This window comes from Microcaecilia unicolor, chromosome 4 (genome assembly GCF_901765095.1).
Source record: "Microcaecilia unicolor chromosome 4, aMicUni1.1, whole genome shotgun sequence".
Classification (NCBI taxonomy): Eukaryota; Metazoa; Chordata; class Amphibia; order Gymnophiona; family Siphonopidae; genus Microcaecilia; species Microcaecilia unicolor.
Window position 1 is genome coordinate 176,304,064 of NC_044034.1, and position 23,467 is coordinate 176,327,530.

Consider the following 23,467-nt stretch of genomic DNA (forward strand, 5'->3'; position numbering starts at 1 on the left):
GACTAACAGGTCTGTAATTCCCAACCTCCTCCTTACTTCCACTCTTGTGCAAAGGGACCACATCCGCCCTTCTCCAGTCTGGGACCACTCCAGATTCTAAGGAAGCATTGAAGAGGTCAGTCAGTCAGAGCAGGTAGACATGAATCGCTTATTTACTCTTTCCAAAAATGCTAGGAGCACGCAATGAAGCTACAGATTTAAAACAAATCAGAGAAATTATTTCTTCACTCAATGTAATTAAACTCTAGAATTCACTGCCAGAGAATGTGGTAAAAACAGTTAGCTTCGCAGGATTTAAAAAAGGTTTAGATATCTTCCTAAGAGAAAAGTCCATAAGTTATTATTCAGATGGACTTGGGAAAATCCATTTTTTATTTCTAGGCTACTACTACTACTACTATTTAGCATTTTTATAGCGCTACAAGGTGTACGCAGCGCTGCACAAACATAGAAGAGAGACAGTCCCTGCTCAAAGAGCTTACAGTCTAATAGACAAAAATAAAGTAAGCAAATCAAATCAATTAATGTGTACAGGAAGGAGGAGAGGAGGGTAGGTGGAGGCGAGTGGTTACAAGTGGTTACGAGTCAAAAGCAATGTTAAAGAGGTGGGCTTTCAGTTTAGATTTAAAGGTGGCCAAGGATGGGGCAAGACGTAGGGGCTCAGGAAGTTTATTCCAGGTGTAGGGTGCAGCGAGACAGAAGGCGTGAAGTAGCATAAAATGTATTGTACTGTTTTGGGATCGTAACAAGTACTTGTGACCTGGATTGGCCACTGTTGGAAACATGATACTGAGCTTGATGGACCTTTGATCTGTCCCAGTATGGCAATGCTTATGTTCTCCGAGTTCTTTGAGCACCCTCTGATGTATCCCATCAGGCCCCATCGCTTTGTCTACTTTTAGTTAGCTAGCTCCTCACAATCACTGTCCTCTGAGAACGGGTCTTAGTCTATCATATATCCATCCCCTTTTGCATTTGTTTTCAATGTGAAATTGAAACCCAGATTCTGAGCCGTTATGGCAAGTGCTCATAATTTTCTTTATTTGCCATTTTGAACTGCAATTTCAACCTATCTAACCGTTCAGTCACATTTAAATGCTATTTAAATTGTTTTTTAAGTTCTTCCAAAGCCATAAGACTTTAGGGGGACAGAGCTTTATATGGCAACTTGATCCTAATTAAGATATATAGAAAACTGTCAACTTGCACCCAAATGAAATGCATAGAAAACATTGCTTTTTATCAAATAAAAGAGTTCACATTCTTGGTCACTATATCACGCTACTAAAAATGTAAGAAACATTTTTTATATTTTAAGTCTTTGATGTGAAGGGAGGCTTATCAGATCATATAGGATGTTTGTGTCTTGTACTTTATGGCTTCCTGAGTGTGGCCTCTCCCCCTACCTTTTAAATCTTAAAAAGCTGTACCTAGCTGAACCAAACTTGTTTAGGAGCTAAGTTATCTTGGTGATTTTGATTTCCAAATTTGAGAAATGCTGAAAGTTATGATACGCGTCATAGGAAATGCATTGGGTCTCAAACCAAGGCTGAATAGAATATTTCTCCTATTCTGATCAGAAATTAAGAGGCAGATGCAGCAACCAAACGTAAAAAAATCTAAATCGTTAAAGTCCCTAACGATTTTAAAATAACGAAAAATGCACCAAAAAAAAAAGTCACACATGCTGAGATCGGTATTGAAACGTACAGGACGCTCCTGATGAGCGCCCTTGCCCCCCCCCCCCCCCCCCCCCCCCCCCCCCCCCCCGCTGCTCCCCACTTTCCGCCGCTCCCCCCACCCCGAAAAAGCAAAATTCAAGCAGCCCCTGCCCCCCTCCCTTCCTCACTACTCTCACCTCAGCTCCGCCTCCCGACATCCTCCGTCCTGTGCCCCGCCCCCTTTTGGGGTCGTCGCCGCCATTCCCCTCCTCCATCGGGCCCCCCTCCCTCTTACCGGGCCCGTGCAGCGCCTCTCTCCTCTGTCCGAAGGCGCTGCAACGGGCAAGAAGACAGCTGATGCCTGCCTTCGCCCAGCTTCGATGGCGCGTCTTTCTCCTGCTGGGCCCGCCCCTTTCTGACGTCGGTAACCTACGTAGGTTACTGACGTCAGACAGGGGCGGGCGCAGCAGGAGAAAGACGTGCCATCGCGAAGGCAGGCATCAGCTGATTCAGCTTTCTTCTTGCCCGTGCAGCGCCTTCGGACAGATGAGAGAGGCGCTGCACGGGCCCGGTAAGAGGAAGGGGGCCCGATGGAGGAGGGGAATGGCGGCGACGACCCCAAAAGGGGGCGGGGCACGGACGGAGGATGTCGGGAGGCGGAGCTGAGGTGAGAGAGTAGTGAGGAAGGGAGGGGGGCAGGGGCTTCTAGAAGTTTGCTTTTTCGGGGTGGGGGGAGCGGCGGAAAGTGGGGAGCAGCGGGGGGGGGGGGCAAGGCCGTCCGTACAGGACGCTCCTGATGAGCGCCCTTGCCCCCTCCCGATTCTTTTTTTATTTTTATTTTTTTATGTGTTTTCTGAGGTCCTTTGGACCAATCACAGCGCTTTTAGCTCTGCTAATGCGCTGGGATTGGCTCAAAGTTTGTTTATTTTTTCACTTAACACTTTTTCCTGGCACAGAGCTGTCCTAACGAGAGGTCCAGACCTCTCGTTAGTTTTCCTGCCTTTTTCCTGCGTAAAGGCAATCGGAAAAGGTTAGTGCATGTCGTTTCAATGGGGTTTTCACACTAATTGCTCATCTCCATTCCATTTTCGTTAGCTGCTACTGTCGTCGGAAAATAGGCTTATGTGCATGGAAAGGATAGGAAATTCTTCCCTGAGGGCTCATTTAACGATGAAAAACGTTTAGTGCATCTACCTCTAAGTCCAAATGAACTGTGTACCGACTGCAGTCAAAAGAAAACGTTCAGAAAGTGATGTAATTCTCTCATCTGAAATGTGGCGTGTTATCCAGTTGTGCTCTGAGTAGCAATCTGAGCTAGGTTCTTTATTCACTTTTTTTTTTTTTCACTCCTTGGATTTTTCTTTTCTTTATACTCCAAGGTCACCTTTTCATCCATATATAGTTGCAGTCTCAAAATCTCATTCACAAACCCAATTGTACTTGCTAGATTCAAATTTTACCTTATGAACATGATGCCTGGAGGTGATTTTCATAAGAATGAGCTTAGGAATAGTACGATCATCTCAGGAATAGAATAAAATTCAGAATCAAAAATAGGAATCTTATTTTACTGATTTTAACAGCCAACTGAATTACGGTATGTAAAAATATTTTTATTAGCATTGCTGTTTGAGGCTGATGTTCTAACCATGCAGTTTTATACAGATTAGCTGCTGTCTTCCTGTGCAACTTTGCATCCCATGCCAATGAGCTAATTGTGTGTGAAACTTTGTTTTAATTATATTTAGTACACTGCTTTTCATTGGTAACTTAAGGCAACTTAAATTCAGATATGGGGCTGAGGTAATATAGGCTTGTGCCTAGGTTAGCTTGGCTTTAGCACACAATTTTTGGGCACTGGATTTAAAAAGGAGTTTTGCATATGAGCTAACTGTGTGCAAAGCCTCTGGTAGTCATCAGTGTACAGCACATTTAAACCATATGGTAATGAAGATATTAGGGATTTAGCACAGATGCAGAGAAGTGTACAGAAGACCGGAAGGCTCTAGTGCTGGAGTTTTAATGTAAGCCTTGAGGAGGTGTAAAAGGTTAGCCCATTCGATGGTCTACACTGGTGAGGATTTTATGTCTGTTTCTTCTCTGTAATGACAAGTATACAAGAGCTGCAACTCTGTCTGGCTGCTTTGAGGAGGAAGAGCTGAGGGAGGAGGTGCACTGGAATAAAGAAATGCTGGACTGTTGAGAAAATTGATGTTTTCAAAAACTGTGTATCAGCACTTCAACTTGCATACATCTGTGCATGTGCTAAAATGCCGTTCTGCAAAAAAAAAAAAAAATAGTATTACAAAATTGTATGTGGAATATAGCATTCCAGTTCATGTTTGGATATATGTGCATTAAGTTCTGATGCTGATAAAAATTTTTACTTGCACCAAAATGTAGCTGCCCTTAGTGCAGACCGTTGTGTACATGAGTCTGGTGTGCTGTCCCACATTACTACTTACTGCATCAGGAAGCAAATTTTTCCTTGTCACAGGGCAGGTGGGTGAGACCTTGGACTGCAGCTAGGGTCGAGGGGCTGAGATTCCCAAGGGTCGAGGAATCTCAGCTGATGGCAGGTGAGTACTTCTTGAGGAGAGGAGGCCAGCAGATGGCTCTGAAAAGAGCCCTTGTGGGTAGGCCCAGCAGAACCGTGACCTAGGGAGAGGCAGGAACAGTCGGAGGTAAGACTAGAGACAGGGCAAGGCAAGGCTGGAACAAGCTGAAGGCAAGGAGACCTGTTGCGAAGGCATTGGAAAGGATGCCTAGACTTCCTAAAATAGGTCTCCAGCCCGATGATGTCACCTTGGGTGCTCAGACCGAAACTCTCTTCTGGCCCTTTAAACCCTGGGACTTTGCACACGCGCCCTAGGATGCCAGCGTCTGGATTTGTGGAGAGAGAGGCGTGTTGGGTTGGAGGAGGCTGCAGTATTCCAGAGGCAGTATGCAGATGGCCTGATATACTGTGGAGGCCTCTGGAAGCTAATCCAGAGACAGGATCCAATCTGCGAAGGGGCAAGGTGAGCCCGGGGTGTGGGGTGCATGGTTCAGACCGTGACAGTTCTTTTACTTGTGCTTTAGGAAAACCTGCACAGAGCTGTGGCACAGAGCCCTAGTGCATAACTTTCTGCACTGAGGGCTAGATTTACTAGCCTGCATTAACATATTAATGCTTTACATAATGTAGACCTCATTATTATCAGTGGGACTTTTTTTAATAATGTTCATTTGAATAGCAATAATGAATGTTTTCTAACAAGATATATTGTTTGTGATTGGCAGCTGTCACATCTTGTGATATCCTTTGGAGAGGGTATGATTAGGGGTATTCTTTTTGGAGGACCTTAGCAACCTTGGAGATGTATAAAGAGAGATCCTCTTTTTCAACTACTCTGACCCACTTCCTTTTAAGGGCCTTGATAATCAGACATAGAGTTTTAAATTTAGCTCTTACTGTACTTGGTAGCCAGTGAAGGTTTTTTCAGAAATGGTCCAAGCATTACCTCTTTTGTCTCCCTCTCCTCTCCCTCCATGTCCAGTATCTCCCCATCTCCTTGCCTGATGGTCCATCATCTAACTGTTCTGCTCCATCCCATCCAGCATTCAGCCATCCTTATACAGACTATTCCTCTGTAGTCTGAAAACTTCAGTGTTAATCAGAAAGCAGCACTGTTACTGTCACCTGACTCTGTCTCTAGTTTTGTAAACTGCCTTGAAGTCTAAATAAAAAAAATAGTACTCCTCCTGTCTCCCACCAACACACAGAGCCTTTACGTATCAGCTCTTTAGGTCACTCCCTGTAGCCATGGCTGCAACTGGCCCTCTTGGCCTGTTCCCCTCCCCCCACACACATATCCAGGTGCCATTTTCTTTCTGTCTCCCTGCACCTCTATCCACCAGTCCTCCTCCAGCTTCCGCTGCTCCAACTCCCTCTCCTCCAAACACTGGTATAGCCTCCTACCAGGTACTGCTTGGCAGTTTCCTCCAGACATCATCCTGCTACTGTTTTTCTTCAGGTCCCACTGTATTTAATGATATTTCTCCGAGGACAAGCAGGCTGCTTGTTCTCACTGATGGGTGACGTCCATGGCAACCCCTCCAATCGGAGATCTTCCCTAGCAAAGACGTTGCTAGGCCTCGCGCGCGCACGCCGACCGCGCATGCGTGACCGTCTTCCCACCCGACTCGCTCGGTGTTCGTCAGTCTTCTTTTTTCTGCGCTCGGGACGGCTGTGTTTCTGTCCTGTGCCCTCAGGAGACCCTCACGATTTTCTTCCGTCCTTCTGTTTCGGAAGTCTTCTTTTGTTCTCCTTGCGTATTCAAAAAAAAAAAAAACAGAAAATTTTTTCCTTTATTTTCGAGTTCTTTTCCAGTGTAAGTTTTTTTTCGCTTTCGATAGCAGCCCTGTTCGCCGCTCGTACGGGGTTTTTTCTCCCTTTATTTTTGGTGCCTTTGCCATCATCGCGGAATTTTGATTTCACCGGCGTGATTTTTCCGCCCATGTCATCGAGCCTCCAGCGGCTTCAAGAAGTGCACCCAGTGCAACCGGGCTATCTCGCTCACTGATAGGCACGCTTCGTGCCTTCAGTGTCTGGGGGCTGGGCACTGTCCTCAGGCCTGTACTCTCTGTTGTTTGTTAAAAAAGAGAACTCAGGCGGCGAGATTGGTCCAGTGGAACGTTGTTGTCCGGTGCTTCGACGGTCACAGTATCGAGGTCATCGGCGGGGTGCATCGACTGCGGGTACCGAGGTCAATCAACGGTGCTCCAGCGTCTACGGTACCGAGATCATCATTGGTACTGATGTCGTCGGAGGTGATTCTTCGTCCGGAGTGCAGGTGAGGTCTGTCCATTCCCCTGCTGGTGGCAGTGAGCCCTCGAGTAGGTCTCCCCCTGCCTCGAGGGCTCCTGCGGTACAGCCCCCCCCAGGATCAACCTTCTTTGGACCCGGCCCCGAGGAAGCGACGCTTGGATTTGACGTCCTCCTCGTCGGTACCGGGAGGTTCCGGTGACGTGCTTCGTGTGAAGGCAAAAAAGCATCGGCACCGGTCACCTTCCTGACGTGGTACCGAGAGCTCTGGGTCGCTGAGGGAGTCGGCACCCACTAGGCATCGACGCCGGGAGGACTGCTCACCTTCTATTCAGGAGATGTCGATGCGCTCTACCCTGGATAGCCCGATACCGCCTCCGCGCCCTGAGCAGGTTCTCAGTTCGTCGCCTGTACCGGACTCCCAGCCTTCCTCGACAGTCACTCTAAGCGAGAGCCTCAGGGCCATCCTTCCAGGGATCCTGGAGGAGCTGTTACGCCCTTCTCCTCTGGTACCGGGGGTGCTTGCGCCGCCAGTGCCGTCGAGTGAGGCGTCGGCTGGTCCCTTGCCCGTCGTGAGGTCTCTGGGGCTGGTACCGCTTACGGTGCCTGCGTCGGCTGCCTCCCAAGTAGACTCTCCGACGACGTCAATGGAGGGAGTTTCATCGCCGCCGATGCGGGAGTATATTCTCGACGTTCCCACCGTGGCCATGTGTCTACGGAGTCGAGGCGGGTGCGGCTTCGGACAGAGGTTCATGAACTAGTGTCCGACACCGATGGTGAGGCCTAGTGGGAAGCAGAGGAAGATGTTAGATATTTCTCGGATGAGGAGTCGGACGGTCTTCCTTCTGATCCCACTCCCTCCCTGAAAGACAGCTTTCTCCTCCTGTTTATCTTTCGCGGCCTTTGTCCGGGAAATGTCTACAGCAATTCCCTTCCCTGTGGTTATGGAGGATGAGCCAAGAGCCGAAATGTTTGAGCTTTTGGACTATTCTTCGCCACCTAAGGAATCGTCCACAGTACCTATGCATCATGTCTTCAAGAAGACATTGCTGGAGAACTGGGCGAAGCCGCTAACTAATCCCCACATTCCCAAGAAGATCGAGTCCCAGTATCGGATCCATGGGGACCCTGAGTTGATGCGGACTCAGTTGTCCTCCACGACTCTGGGGTTGTGGATCTGGCCCTTAAGAAGGTCAAGAGTTCTAGAGAGTATGCTTCGGCACCCCTGGGCAGACTCTAAAACCTTGGATTCTTTTGGGAGGAAGGCCTACCATTCCTCAAAGCTCGTGGCCAAAATCCAGTCTTACCAGCTCTACACAAGCATTCATATGCGGAATAATGTGAGGCAGTTGGCGGACTTGGTGGATAAGCTCCCTTCTGAGCAAGCCAAGCCTTTTCAGCAGGTGGTCAGGCAGCTGAAGGCGTGTCGTAAATTCCTGGCCAGGGGTGTTTACGATACTTTTGATGTCGCGTCCAGGGCCGCTGCTCAAGGTGTGGTGATGCGCAGACTCTTATGACTCTGACCTGGAAAATAGGATCCAGCAGCGGATTGCGAATTCTCCTTGCCGGGGGGATAATATTTTTGGTGAAAAGGTCGAACAGGTGGTAGAGCAGCTCCACCAGTGGGATACCGCTTTCGACAAATCCTCCCGCCGAGCGCCTTCAGCATCTACCTCAACGTAGACGTTTTTATGGTGGAAGAAGGACTGTTATCTATTCTTCTAATAGGCGTAGGTACAATCCTCCCTCTCGCCAGCCTGCTGCCCAGGCTAAGCCCCAGCGCGCTCGCTCTCGTCAGCAGCGTGCGACTCAGCAAGCCCCTGCGGCTCCCCAGCAAAAGCAAGGGGCGGGCTTTTGACTGGCTCCAGCAGAGCATAGCCTGTTATGACTCTGCTCTGGTATCATGCTCTCATTCATCTCGCCCCCTGGTGGTCAGACCTGGTGGTCACAATGGACTGACTGTTGATGGTTTTCCCGATTCCAGAAGTCATGTCGGTCCAGTCCGGATTTTCTAGCCTGCCAGTTGGTCTCGAGACTATTTGGAACTAAGTTGTTTCCGTACCTGGTGAACTCCCTGGCTGTTTCTAGTTTGCCTTGCAACAGAGGCCCTCAGAGGTGTGTCTTCTGTGGTTGTTTGTTGCTGTGCTTTTGCTACTTTCAGTTTCTTCCTTTGAATCTTTGCCTGAACCTGGACTTTGACTTTGCTTGCCGCCTGCCTTTGAACCTTTGCCTGGACCTGGACTCTGACTTTACTTGCCGCTTGCCTTTGAACCTTTGCCTGGACCTGGACTCGGACTTTGCTTGCCGCCTGACTTGGAACCTGTGCCTGGAGCTGGACCTTGACTTTCTTTGCCTGGCCCCGGTTCTGCTGGGTTTGTGGACTATCTTCCTGTTCTCTGCTGTGGCTTCTGTTCCGGTGGGTGTTCCTCCTGCCGCTGCCGTCCTCGGCAGTAGCCCAAGGACTCACTATCCAGTGTTTCGTGTGAAGCGTGACAGATTGCAAGGCAACGAGCTTGGAAGAATCACTCGCCGGTGCGATAGCACACCTTTATAAACTCTATAACAAAGTTGTTAACAACTACTACTACTACTATTTAACATTTCTAAAGCGCTACTAGGGTTACGCAGCACTGTACAGTTTAACATAGAAGGACAGTCCCTGCTCAAAGAGCAGCCAATATGTGCACCTTAACCCCCCAGGCCTTAGGACATCTTCCGGGGTGGCTCCTCCAGATTCAGACTCAGGATCGGCGGCAGCTCTGGTAAGGCCAGGTATCCGTCTGAAGTCACCCCCAAGATATGATGGGAATCCTAAAGACTGTAGGGGTTTTCTCAATCAGTGTGCTATAATTTTTGAGCTTCAAGCTCGGGACTTTCCTTCTGAAAGAACTCAGATAGCCTATATTATGTCGCTATTGTCTGGACAGGCTCTGGCCTGGACGTCCCCTTTGTGGGAGAAGAATGACCCAGTGACGCATGACCTCTGCAATTTCCTGGATCAATTTAGACGAGTGTTTGAGGAGCCCGGGGAAAGTTACCTCCGCAACGTCAGCACTTTTGAGATTAAAGCAGGGAACGCGGACTTTGGGCGACTATGCCATCCAGTTCCGCACCCTGGCTTCTGAGTTAACTTGGAATAATGAGAGCCTGGTCGCGACCTTTTGGCAGGGTTTGGCACCCCAAATTAAGGATGAGCTAGCTGGACGTGACCTTCCTACGGGATTGGATGACCTGATTAGACTCTGCACTACAATTGATATTCGGTTCCAGGAGCGTAACCAAGAACGGCGCTCCGCAGAAAGGGTGGGAACCAAAACACCTAGTCTTCAGGCTGTGCCCCCGGTGTCTAAAGGCCAGGAGGCTTCTCCACTACCACCCGCAGAACCCATGCAATTAGGACACACTTCCCTCACTATGCAGGAGAAACAGAGACGTCAGAGTCTCAACCTTTTTCTGTATTGTGGTGATATTGGATATTATGCGGCCAGGTGCCCTCTTAAACCGGCACCCCTGGATCAGGGGTTGACAGCAGGCACTATAGTAAGTCTATCACCTGGATTCTTCGTACTCAATTCTTGGTGCCCACTATGCTCGATCTTGTCACAAGAGGGAACAGACTGAAGTTTCCTGGATTCGGGGCCGGTGGAAACTTATAGCCGAGGCCCTGGTTCATCAATTGAACATTCCTAATCACAGAACTACCTAAGCCCATGCCGCTTTTTCAGGTTTATGGATGCATTCAAGGGTATGTAACACTCAGACGGGTCCGGTGAGCTTATGTATTGGGGATCACAGAGAAGACATTTCCTTTATGTCCTCCAGTCAACCGTTTGCAACCCATTGTGTTGGGTCTACCGTGGTTACAGAGCCACAATCCGATCCTAGAACTGGGAAAAGGGTGATGAAATTTTGGACTGGGGTGAGTCCTGCAGGAAGGATTGCCTCATGGTCGGATCATGGTGGAGATTGACAGCGAACGACAAGACCAAGAATCAGATGCCTGGACTGATATTAGTGACTCACAGTCCCAGAACTCGGATGTTGCTGGAATGATCTGCACTGTGTCTGCATGGCGCCCCCGATCAGCCAGTTCCAAGCTGGAGTTGCAAGGCGTCCAAACCCCAGCGTTCTGCCATCAGGAGTTCCAAGCAGATCCCTCGAGGCGGGTTATCCTACGCCTCTCCTCGAGAACAGGATTCAGGTCTTAAAGCTCAGGAACGCCATGATGTTTTGGAGATCTCAAGGCTCACAGAGGAGTCCCCAGGAATCATGGCGGGGTAGCCCTGCTTCGGTGCTGGGCAATCGGGCCAACTCGATGTACAAGCTCCAGTCCGGTTACAATCGGACCGTTTCACGACCCCATGACTAGTACAGGGATTATGGATCATTCGCTTAAACTCAACAACAGATTCCATCAGATATCCATGGAGACCTAGATCACCCGAGAGGTGCGGGGGGGGGGGCCTGGAGAGGGAGGTGCTGTTATAACTCTGCCCCGGTATCATGCTCTCATTCATCTCGCCCCCTGGTGGTCGCAATGGACTGTCTGTTGATGGTTTTCCCGGTTCCAGAAGTCATGCCAGTCCAGTCCGGATTTTCTAGCCTGCCAGTTGGTCTCGAGACTTTTTGGAACTAAGTTGTTTCCGTACCTGGTGAACTCCCTGGCTGTTGGCCTTTATTACCACCTGGAAGTGTTTCTAGTTTGCCTTGTAACAGAGGTCCTCAGCGGTGTGTCTTCTGGGTTGTTTGTGCTGTGCTTATTGCTACTTTCAGTTTCTTCCTTTGAACCTTGTCTGGGACCTGGACTTTGACTTTGCTTGCCGCCTGCCTTTGAACCTTTGCCTGACCTGGGACTCTGACTTTACTTGCCGCTTGCCTTTGAACCTTTGCCTGGACCTGGACCTGGACTCGGACTTTGCTTGCCACCTGACTTGGAACCTGTGCCTGGAGCTGGACCTTGACTTTATTTGCCTGGCCCCGGTTCTGCTGAGTTTGTGGACTATCTTCCTGTTCTCTGCTGTGGCTTCTGTTCTGGTGGGTGTTCCTCCTGCTGCTGCCGTCCTCGGCAGTAGCCCAAGGGCTCACTATCCAGTGTTTCGTGTGAAGCGTGACATAGCCGAAGTCAAAGTGTCTGTGCCGGATGATATGCCGGTCGGGGGCAGGTTAAACTTTTTTTCACCAAAGGTGGCCTCTCATAACCTCCGACCAGTGGGTTCTCCAAATAGTCCAGCAGGGATACTCCCTCAATTTGATATCAAAACCTCCAAATTGCCCACCGGGAGCTCAATCCTTCAGCTTCCAGCACAAGCAGGTACTTGCAGAGGAACTCTCCGCCCTTCTCAGCGCCAATGCGGTCGAGCCCGTGCCACCCAGGCAAGAAGGACTGGGATTCTATTCCAGGTACTTCCTTGTGGAAAAGAAAACTGGGGGGATGCGTCCCATCCTAGACCTAAGGGCCCTGAACAAATATCTGGTCCGAGAAAAGTTCAGGATGCTTTCCCTGGGCACCCTTCTTCCCATGATTCAGGAAAACAATTGGCTATGCTCTCTGGACTTAAAGGATGCTTACACTCACATCCCGATACTGCCAGCTCACAGGCAGTATCTTCGATTCCGTCTGGGAACACGGCATTTTCAGTATTGTATGCTACCCTTTGGTTTCGCCTCCGCGCCCATGGTGTTCACAAAGTGCCTGGCTGGTCGTAGCGTGGTCTTCTACGCAGGATGGGGGTGCACGTGTTCCCTTACCTCAACGATTGGCTGGTAAAGAACACCTCCGAGGCAGGAGCTCTACAGTTCCATGCAGATGACTATTCAACTCCTGGAGCTACTGGGTTTGTGATAAATTACCCAAAGTCCCACCTAGGGGCTCTGCTGGATTCTCAGACAGCTCGTGCCTACCTCCCGGAAGCGAGGGCCAACAATCTTCTGTCCCTTGTTTCTTGGGGTACGAGCGTACTCAGCAGATCACAGCTCGGCAGATGTTGAGATTGCTGGCCACATGGCCTCCACAGTGCATTGTGACTCCCTTGGCCCACCTCCACATGAGATCAGCTCAATGGACCCTAGCGTCTCAGTGGTATCAAGCTGCTGGGGGACCTAGAGGACGTAATCTTGCTGTCCACGAGTTTTCTTCAGTCCCTCCATTGATGGACAATTCGGTCCAATTTGACTCTGGGACCGTCCTTCCAAATTCCTCAGCCACAAAAGGTGCTGACGACGGATGCGTCTCTCCTGGGATGGGGAGCTCATGTCCAATGGGATTCACACCCAAGGGAGTTGGTCCCTCCAGGAACAGGTCTACAGATCAATCTCCTGGAGTTACGAGCGGTCTGGAACGCTCTAAAGGCCTTCAGAGGATCGGCTGTCCATCAAATTATTCAAATTCAGATGGACAATCAGGTTGCCATGTACTATATCAACAAGCAGGGGGGCACCGGATCTCGCCCCCTGTGTCAGGAGGCCCTCAGAATGTGGCTTTGGGCTCGTCGGAACGGCAGTTTCTTCAAGCCACGTATCTGGCAGGCGTAAACAACAGTCTGGCAGGTCATGCAACCTCACGAGTGGTCTCTCAATTCCTGAGTGGTACGCGAGGATCTTTCAAGTGTGGGGCACCCCCTTGGTGGATCTCTTCGCCGCTCAAGTCAGTCACAAGGTCCTCAATTCTGTTCCAGACTTCAGGCCCATGGCAGACTAGCGTCAGATGCCTTCCTCCTGCATTGGGGGGAGGGCCTCCTGTATGCCTATCCTCTCATACCTTTGGTGGGGAAGACTTTGCTGAACCTCAAGCAGGATCGAGGCACCATGATCCTGATCGCTCCCTTTTGGCCGTGTCAGATATGGTTCCCCTCGTCTTCTGGAATTGTCTTCCGAAAAACCGTGGAGATGGAGTGTTTTCCAACCCTCATTACTCAGAACGAGGAGGCGCTTCGCATCCCAACCTCCGGTCCCTGGCTCTCACGGCCTGGATGTTGAGAGCGTAGATTTTGCCTCCTTGGGTCTCTCAGAGGGTGTCTCCCGTGTCTTGCTTGCTTCCAGGAAAGATTTCACTAAGAAGAGTTACTTCTTTCTGTGGCGGAGGTTTGCTGTCTGGTGTGACAGCAAGGCCCTAGATCCTCGCTCTTGTCCTACACAGACCCTGCTTGAATACCTTCTGCACGTCCGAGTCTGGTCTTAAGACCAACTCTGTAAGAGTTCATCTTAGTGCGATTAGTGCATGCCATTGCCATGTGGAAGGTAAGCCGATTTCGGGACAGCCTTTAGTTCGCTTCATGAGAGGTTTGCTTTTGTCAAAGCCCCCCCATCAAACCTTCTACAGTGTCTTGGGATCTCAATGTCGTTCTCACCCAGCTGATGAAACCCCCTTTCGAGCCACTGGATTCCTGCCATCTGAAGTACTTGACCTGGAAGGTCATTTTCTTGGTGGCAGTCACTTCAGCTCGTAGAGTCAGTGAGCTTCAAGCCCTAGTAGCTCATGCTCCTTACCAAATTTTATCATAACAGAGTAGTCCTCCGCACTCACCCTAAGTTCTTGCCAAAGGTGGTGTCGGAGTTCCATCTGAACCAGTCAATTGTCTTGCCAACATTCTTTCCCCGTCTGCATACCCGCCCTGCTGAACATCAACTGCACACCTTGGACTGCAAGAGAGCATTGGCCTTCTATCTGGAGCGGACACAGCCCCACAGACAGTCTGCCCAATTGTTTGTTTCTTTTGATCCCAACAGGAGAGGAGTGGCTGTGGGGAAGCGCACCATTTCTAATTGGCTAGCAGATTGCATCTCCTTTGCTTATGCCCAGTCTGGGCTGACTCTTGAGGGTCATGTCACGGCTCATAGTGTTAGAGCCATGGCAGCGTCAGTGGCCCACTTGAAGTCAGCCACCATCGAAGAGATTTGCAAAGCTGCGACGTGGTCATCTGGCCACACATTCACATCACATTACTGCCTACAGCAGGATACCTGACGCGACAGTCGGTTTGAGCAGTCGGTGCTGCAGAATCTGTTTGGGGTTTAGAATCCAACTCCACCCCCCTAGGCCCACTTTTTATTCTGTTCCAGGCTGCACTCTCAGTTAGTTCAAAAAGTTAGGTCAATCTCAGTTATGTCCTCGCCGTTGCGAGGCCCAATTGACCGTGTTTTTTATTTTGAGTGAGCCTGGGGGCTAGGGATACCCCATCAGTGAGAACAAGCAGCCTGCTTGTCCTCGGAGAAAGCGAATGCTACATACCTGTAGAAGGTATTCTCCGAGGACAGCAGGCTGATTGTTCTCACAAACACGCCCGCCTCCCCTTTGGAGTTGTGTCTTCCCTTGTTTGTCTTGCTACATATGGGACTAACGAACACGAGCCGGTTCGGGCGGGAAGACAGCCGCGGATGCGCGGTGCGCATGGGCGCGCGAGGACTAGTAAAGGCCTTTGCTAGTGAAGTTTCCGATTGGAGGGGCTGCCGTGGACGTCACCCATCAGTGAGAGCAATCAGCCTGCTGTCCTCGGAGAATACCTTCTACAGGTATGTAGCTTTCGCTTTCTTTGCCCTCTTTCTACCCCAAACTTCTCAAATCATCCACCTTCTAACTCAGACTTTCACATGTGCTGCTTTCTCCACTCCACTCACAACACTTTTCCTTGCCACTGCTTCATAAAACAGACATAGCACAATCAGCCTTTTAGTTGTAGCTTTGGAACCTTCCCTGTTACTGTATATGCCTCCCATTGATTGGGCTCCTACTACCTGCTTCAAGCATATTTTGATCCCCAAGTGGTCCGGGACACTTGTCGCTTGCAAATCCCTTTTCCTATGTGATATTTCCTACAATTGCAAAGGCTAATTTTCTTTAGTTCTTTTTTTATAAATCTATATTTCAACCAATTTTCTGGGAAACTTTCACGTTCCCATATATTAAACCCTTGGCCAAAAACTACACCATTTCAAAACTGAACAAACAAGCTAGCTTGTGGGCTTTCTGCACTTTTATTTGGCATATGTTTGCCTGAAAAAAATATACCTGATCCTTAAGAATATAGTAGCATTGAGCACTACACTTTTTAATGCACTGTTGAAAAACTGAATTAGTTATTCCTTACAAAACATAAACATCTGCTATTATGTTGAAAAACACTTACTTTCATATTCTTGATTGATCAACCATTTCATACAAATACCTTTCTTTCTTCTTTGCCAGTTTCCATAATGGACAAAGCGAGTTCGATTTTCAACAGTGCACGAAGGTTGGAAGTTGTTAAGAACTGCATCTCATTCATATTTGACAGTAAAACTTTGGAGACCGAGAAGGTAATAAAAGGAATGGTAACTCTCCTAAACAAGCATTTGATATGTCTGGATCAAATAGCTCAGGTTTTGGGTTCAGTAATTGATACACTCCCCCTGTCCAGAAAAAAACATGTCTACATTTTCAGGTTCATTGCTTATTCCCATGTATAAAAGTGAACAAACAATAGGACCATGGTAAGGCTTAAATGCACTTTCATATGACTGTACTTTGCACCCAAAAGTCTTCTGTTTTGTTGGTTTGCACTACTGCAGATGTAGCCTGACTCATAACATGATACAGTTCATTTGGCTTCCTAGAAAACTCATTAGTATGGATAGCTTTTTCTTTAATGCATGACAACTGGTGTATTTTTAGTTTGTTTAATGAAGGTAATTCCACTTTCCACCTACTTTTTTGAGTTTCAGTTCAGTTGGAACCAGGACTGTAATCTAGAACCAGGAGCCTTCATTCACAGCAATCCAGGGTCTTTTCTCCTATTTTATATCATATTCCAACTTACTTCAGTGTGCAGTCACCACAGTGACAGTCCTTGGCCAGGAGCCATGCAGTTGTTATCCTTAAACCTGGTCACCATTGTGTGAGAATCATAACACCCTGTCCCCTTCAGGAGCAGTGGGGTTTGCCTCTGTGGTATTTTGAGGCATGGGAAGTGGAAGGCAGGTCAGAATTCAAACCCAGGTCCCTCTGCATGGCATTACGCAGTACTGCTGCTGAGCCTAAGGTTGGTCCCCACTTGCATTTCTGTGTGGTTAATTTGAATAATAGAAAAACAGAACTCAACGTGCAACTATTTCCTTTATCTCTGAGTGATCAACAATAAATATAGATTTTCTGCATGTGCTCTAATACAATTCAAGTTTTGTTTCACTGTTTTTTTTTGTTTTGTTTTTCACTAATTTTATTCTGTTTTATAAATATAAAGACTATGGGGTCAATATTCAAACGCACTTAAATTCTTGAACAGAGAAGCCAATATTCAGTGGGGCAGGCAGTGTATATTTTGAAACATCTAATGTAGAGATATATTCAGTGACACTGTCAGTTTAGACAGTGCTGCTGAACATACAGGGATAAGTTAGATATTCAAAGTAGACGTTAACATATGCCTTCTTTTTTTTGTGCAGCCCATAGCCTTGTGTAGAGTAATTTTATAAATGAATTTTGCACATAAAATGCTGTTTAACACACCTCAGTGGGCTCTTATAAAATTAGTTTATGTCCAGAAGTATGCTTGGTGCAAGTCAGCATGTATAGTAGGCATTCTCAGGGCAGAACATAGGTAGAGCTGTAGAATATACATATATTGTATGCATGAACATTTACATCTGCTCTTGAGCAGTTACAATGTCCACACCTTTAATCTAGGTGTAATTTCTGCAGGATTCTTTAAAGTATTTTGTAAAGACACATAGATGCATCTTCCTGCCCTATTAACCTAGGTACCCTGTTTTAAAACTAGCCTCATTTATACATTAACAACTGGTTATTACTTCTTACAGAAATGACATGTGTGACTGGTGCTGTTGCTGGAATAACCCACATAACGATTAAGATCTCAAGAATTATTTGTTCAGTTACCCCCAGTTAAAAAAATAAGTACTGACACCAAATGCATACATGCTTTTTAATATTGACATGAGATAATTTGTCTGGATAAAGGGAAGGAGAAGGGAAATGGGACTTGATATACCGCCTTTCTGAGGTTTTTGCAACTACATTCAAAGCGGTTTACATATATTCAGGTACTTATTTTGTACCAGGGGCAGTGGAGGGTTAAGTGACTTGCCCAGAGTCACAAGGAGCTGCAGTGGGAATCAAACGCAGTTCCCCAGGATCAAAGTCCACTGCACTAACCACTAGGCTACTCCTCCACTGTTATTGTTATTATTAATTAATAAATTGCTATTCATTCCAAAATTAGCTGAAAGGGGTCAGGGCCAATTAGATGTAAACTTACACATCTTAGCAGTGATATTCAGCCACTAAATGTATAAGTTAAGAATCCAAGCAGCCTGCACAAATAGCAGATTTAACTTTAGGCAACTGTAAACTGTATTTCTTGAATTGTATTTCTCCTATTGGCCAGCAGGTGGTGTTTTCTTGTTGTAAAGCTGTGGCAGAAAGTGACTGTTCTTTCTTTAGTTTAGCACAGAGAGGAAGTACCTGCAGTATACTTTTAAAATGTGATATTTCTCCAGTCTCAGCCAGGGAGAGGAGAGAGAAAGATCTCTTCACTGAGACCCTGTGCACAGTTATATTGTGTAACCTGTCAGCAGCTATATTTCCTGCACTCCCCAGGCACTATCCAGGTAGTGACTAAATGTTTAGATAGTTTTAATATTGATCCATGTTCAGTTACCTGTTATTATGTGCTGTTTTTGTTCCATCTGTTTTTATAGTTCACTGTTCAATATTTTTATGACAATAAACCTTTTTTAGTGTATTGACTCTGGCCTGGTAAGAATCCTGGTGGTTTGTGTGGTGGGACCCCAGAGAGTATGGCCCCAGCATCCTAGAAATCACCAGGGAATAACTTGTAGTTGGGAGACACGCCCAGAGACAAGTGGAACCTAGTGCGTGAGGTGGAGGGTTGACTAGTATAGAGCACATGCCCAGGTGCAGGCAGGGCTAAGCAGTGTTGGGGATAGACCCTCCAGGTGGCCACGGGGTTAGCCCCAGGTAGGTGCTAGATGTTCCGTGACACAGGTTATATATGGGTATTCATTGGTGCTACCTAAATGGATAGCATTGCTGAACATACGTACGTTTTGAAAATGTTTCAAATTATACACCAACCATGTGGTTGAATTTTTTGACCTCTTTATACTAATACAGCTGAAATACAAAGCATAGATTCCACAGAAGTACCAAGGCCTGTTTAGGAAATCTTCAACTCAGGAGAGAAGCATGTAGAAGTTCACACTTTCTTTGTAGAAAAAGTAATACATTATACTTTTCAACTATCATATTTTTTAGTTGTGTTACAAGAAACAAATTCCAGCAAGGCATCATCATGATTTGGGACCTATCCATCCAATTATTCCAGATGACTTTCAATGCTAATGAAGCAATAAATCAAGTTACTATTTTTTTGGTACAGAAATATCATGTAAAAATACAGCCATTTTCTGTATCACAAGTTTAAGTCAATGGTGAACATCTTATTCCAGTACCATTTTCAATTCTTTCCAGACCTGTAAGGCTTCTGAAATGTGTCTTAGGATCACAGAGGCTACTCATATTTTATGGCTTCACAGTTTTTATGGGAAAACATTTGCAACAGAATAAGAAAATAGTTGATCATTGCAAATAATATGTGACAAAAACTACCTTAATGAAGTGACATGTGTCTGATCATTTTAATAAGGTTGCATTCTGCTGTCTCCTAGACACTTCCTGCTGCGCTGAGAGCCCTCAAAGGAAAAGCAGCCCGCCAGTGCCTTACACAGGAGCTGAGTCTACATGTTCAGCAAAACCGAGCAATACTGGGCCACCAGCAGTTTGACTACATTGTACGAATGATGAACTGCACGTTACAGGTATTACAGAACAAGAATACAGATAAAAACCAAACTGCCCATCCATACCTCATGCTCATCTTAGAGAAGCATAGAATGTAATGGCAGGTAAAGATCATATGATCCATTAGGACCATAATACTTCCTCTTCTATCCCAAGTCACGTGCTTTTGGAGGCAAATATAGGACCTGATTCAGTAAATGGTGTTTAGATTTAGGCACCAGGAAAAATCCGCACTAAGTGCTATTCTATAAAGGGCATTCTGGGCTGAGAACTTATGGCTGTCTGAAATCTGCTGTAAATCTTGGTGCACAAGTTGGGCTCGTAACCCCAGTATTCTGTAACAGTGCGCCGAAATTTTGAGAATGACTCTAACCCCCACCCATGCCTCTCCCATGACCATGCCCCCTTTTGAGTTGCACATGAGACCATTTAGGCACGCAGCATTATAGTGCAGGCCAGGGGCGGGCTTTCAGTAGTTGGGGCCCCCAGGCAGTAAAGGTCATTGGGGCCTCCCTCAGCCACTGACCGCCGCCTCCCTCCCACACCGCCACTGCCTTCGGGGGCAGGAAAGAACCCCACTTTCCTGCCTACTATCGCTACTATGCCTGGCGGCTGCAAGTGTTTTTCAAAATGGCTGCCGAGACTTACTGCTTTAGTCTCATGAGTCTTCTGCAGGAAATCTCAGCTATTTTTAAAACACGGCGGCACTGGCTCATCATCATGCAGAGTAGCAGCAACGGGCAGGATAGAGTGGGATTCTTTCCTTCCACCGCAGACCCTTCAGGGTAGGACCGGGGAAAGCTGCAATGTGCTGTGGCGACGGCCATCCAGGCAGAGCCTATAGGCCCCCTTAGAGCCTCTGGGCCCTCGGACACTGCCTGATTGCCCAAATGGTCAATCCGCCTCTGGCACAGGCAGATCCGCGCACAAGTCCTAATTAGTGCCAATTGTTTTGCTGTTTCTTCTTTTGGTATAAACCTAGAGATGAGACAGTTAGTTACAACTGATTTGACAAATGTTACATTTTGCTGAACATTTAACCTTTCCCCAGCTGGAATGATTTCAACTTGCTGCAATGAAGCAGATGGAACTGGGTTTTGAAAGTTGGCCCCGCAGTTTTCTAAATCTCTTTTCTTTCCAGCTTGCCCTTGTATATACATCTAGTTAGTACTGTTAGAAGAATAAATGATTTATTCTATTAACTCTTCATTAAACTGTAAGGAAGTAAAGGGCTGATATTCAACAACTGCTGTTCGGGTAAAATTAATATTATCTTTTTTGAATTGAGATGCTGTGAACTGCGTGGGCATTCCATTAAAGTCGGGAAGGCAGTATATACATTTTTATTAAAAAAAAAAAAAACCTCACATGTGTAACTCATAAATCTGTCACTCAATATGTCCAAAGTTATGTTATGCTTTTGTCAACTTATACTAACCTTCCTAAACAATACCAGAACTAAGGGGGAGCCTATTCTGGAAGGTTGTGCTCCACCTTAACCAGGGTGGGACCAGGCAGCTGGCATCAGCATTTAAAAAGGAGGTAAAGCAGCTTTTAAACTAGAACCTGGGGGAAGGCCGACAGTCGTTGAAAAATGCATGGTTCGGAACAAGGTATCTTTCAAAGATATCACCAAAACAGAGAAGATAGGGTATCCCGATAGCAATGTTGCAAAAGAGACCATAGTAGATCAGGTGACCTTAAGTAAAAATCAGACAAAAGATTGCAAATTAACACTGTCAACTAATGAGCAAAATGTAAATAGGAGCAACAAACATAGTTTGAAATGTCTATATGCAAATGCCAGAAGCCTAAGAAATAAGATGGGAGAGTTAGAATATATTGCACTAAATGAAAACTTAGATATAATAGGCATCTCTGAGATCTACTGGAAGGAGGATAACCAGTGGGACACTGTCATACTGGGGTACAAATTATATCGTAGTGATAGGGTAGATCGAATTGATGGAGGGGTAGCTTTGTATGTTAAGGAGGGCCTTGAATCAAATAGATTGAAAATTCTGCAGGAAACAAAACACATCTTGGAATCCCTATGGATTGAAATTCCATGTGTAAAGGGAACAAGGACAGTGATAGGAGTGTACTTCCGTCCACCTAGCCAGGATGAACAGATGGATGTAGAAATGTTATCAGAAATTAGGGAGGCTAACAAACTGGGGAATATAATAATAATGGGTGATTTCAATTTCCACTGCGATTATCCGGAATAGGTAGAATAAAATATCAATGATGCATAAACAATTCTACCTCATACACAATAACTTTGAGGGCACGCTGACAGGCACACCATAAAAAAGTGGAGAAAAAAAGACTTCAGAACCTTCGGTTCCACCTCGTTTTTAAAGGACACACCTTAGATATAATGAGGGAACCATTTGTAATCATATGTCGTCACAAAAAAAACTCCACATAATCTTTCAAAGAAGCACTGTCATGTGCCACCACAAACCTTGTAGGAGACTAAATTCACTTATCCAAGCTTGGAAATAGTACTTAGCTTAATATGCTGATGTCTTCGCCATTCGATCCAGACCTCAATGCTGTATGTTCTCAAACTTCCTCAAATCCCGACAGGGGAGCCCTGTTTCGCTATCTCCTAGCTGCTTCAGGGGAATATTTTCTTTCTTTCTCCTCCAAGCATTTTTAATTTCCATCCGTCTCCAAGACGCCCTGGAACAGAAAATGGTGAATGAAGCTATTAGAGCTAAAAGAAAATCCTTCAGAAAATGGAAGAAGGAACCGACTGAAAATAATAAGAAACAGCATAAGGAATGTCAAGTCCATAGGAGCCAACTTTTCAAAATGATTGGGGGTTCTGAATTTTTTTTTTATTTTTTACAGGCAGTGTGTTCTCTCCCCCCCCCCCCTTAAAATCCTGTCTGCTGCAGTCTTCATCAGGGCAGTGGCAGCGCCACTCATAGGCTGCCTGCAACCTGCACCAGGACTTCTTCCCTGAACAGTTCCACCCCTCAGTCCCCCTGTACTGTACAAATATAAAGAGATGCAAATTTCAAAAACTGATATATTTCAATCACTATACTATAGGTTAACAAATACAAATAAAACAAAAAATGGAAAATATGATATCATTTTTTTGGACTAAATACATTTTTCAATTAGCTTTCAAAGGCCAAAACCTCTTTCCTCAGGTCAGGACAGTATACTGCTGTTATGGTTTTCTGTTCTGACACAAGAAAGGAGGGTTTGGTCTCCAAACATTAGTCAAAATGTATTAAAATTAGTCTAATAAAGATATCACCTTACTTCCATTTTCTGTATTTATTAGCACAGCTACCACAGTACTTTATCCTAAACTAAAAATAAAATTCATTTTTTCCTACCTTTGTGGTCTGACTGCTTCTAATTGTGTTGGTCCCAGTCTCTTGTTTCTTCTTTCCTCGATCTTAACTCTCCCCCCTTTCCATCCAGCATCTACCCCCTCTCTCTCCCCTTTCCATCCAGTGTCTACCCCCTCTCTCTCCCCTTTCCTTCCAGCATCTGCCCCCTCTCTTCCCCCTTTCCAACCAGCATCTGCCCCCTCTCTTCCCCCTTTCCATCCAGCATCTTTCCCCTTTCCATCTAGCATCTGCCCCTCTCTTTCCCCTCTCCATCCAGTGTTTGTCCACTCTCTCCCCTTTCCATCCAGCGTCTGTCCCCTCTCTCTCCCCTTTCCATCCAGCGTCTGTCCCCTCTCTTCCCTCTTTCCATCCAGCATCTATTTTCTCCATCCATGTGTAGTTTTTCTCCTCTTTTCCCTTTCCCTCATCTCTGTCAGTATGCATCTCCTTCCTCTTTCTTCACACCCCTCCATCCATGTCCACCATTTTTCCTCTCTCTCCGCCCCACCATCCATATTCATCTCACTTCCTCTCCTCCCTCCCCTCCATCCATATCCAGCATTTCTCCTCTCTCCCCTCCATCCATGTGCATCTCACTTCCTCTCTTCCCTCCCCCCCATCCATGTCCAGCATTTCTCCTCTCTCCCCTCCATCCATGTACATCTCCTTCCTCTGTTTTCCCTCCCCTCCATCTATGTCCAGCATTTCTCCTCTCTCCCCTCCCCTCCATCCATGCGCATCTCCTTCCTGTCTGCCCTCTCCTCCATCCATGTCCAGCATTTCTCCTGCCCTCACCTGCACCCATGTCCAGCAACTCTCCTCTCTC

General features: G+C 46.7%; 1 protein-coding gene across 3 annotated transcripts in view; it reads left to right on the plus strand.

Moving 5' to 3' along the window:
- The window catches only part of SBF2 (SET binding factor 2), a 919,918-nt gene that overhangs the window by 596,858 nt on the left and 299,593 nt on the right, over window positions 1-23,467 (plus strand). For all 3 annotated transcript variants that reach the window (XM_030200990.1, XM_030200991.1, XM_030200992.1), the window contains exons 15-16: window positions 15,650-15,759; window positions 19,150-19,299. In XM_030200990.1, coding sequence (XP_030056850.1) covers window positions 15,650-15,759; window positions 19,150-19,299 — 260 coding nt within the window. The remainder of the gene's footprint in view (window positions 1-15,649; window positions 15,760-19,149; window positions 19,300-23,467) is intronic.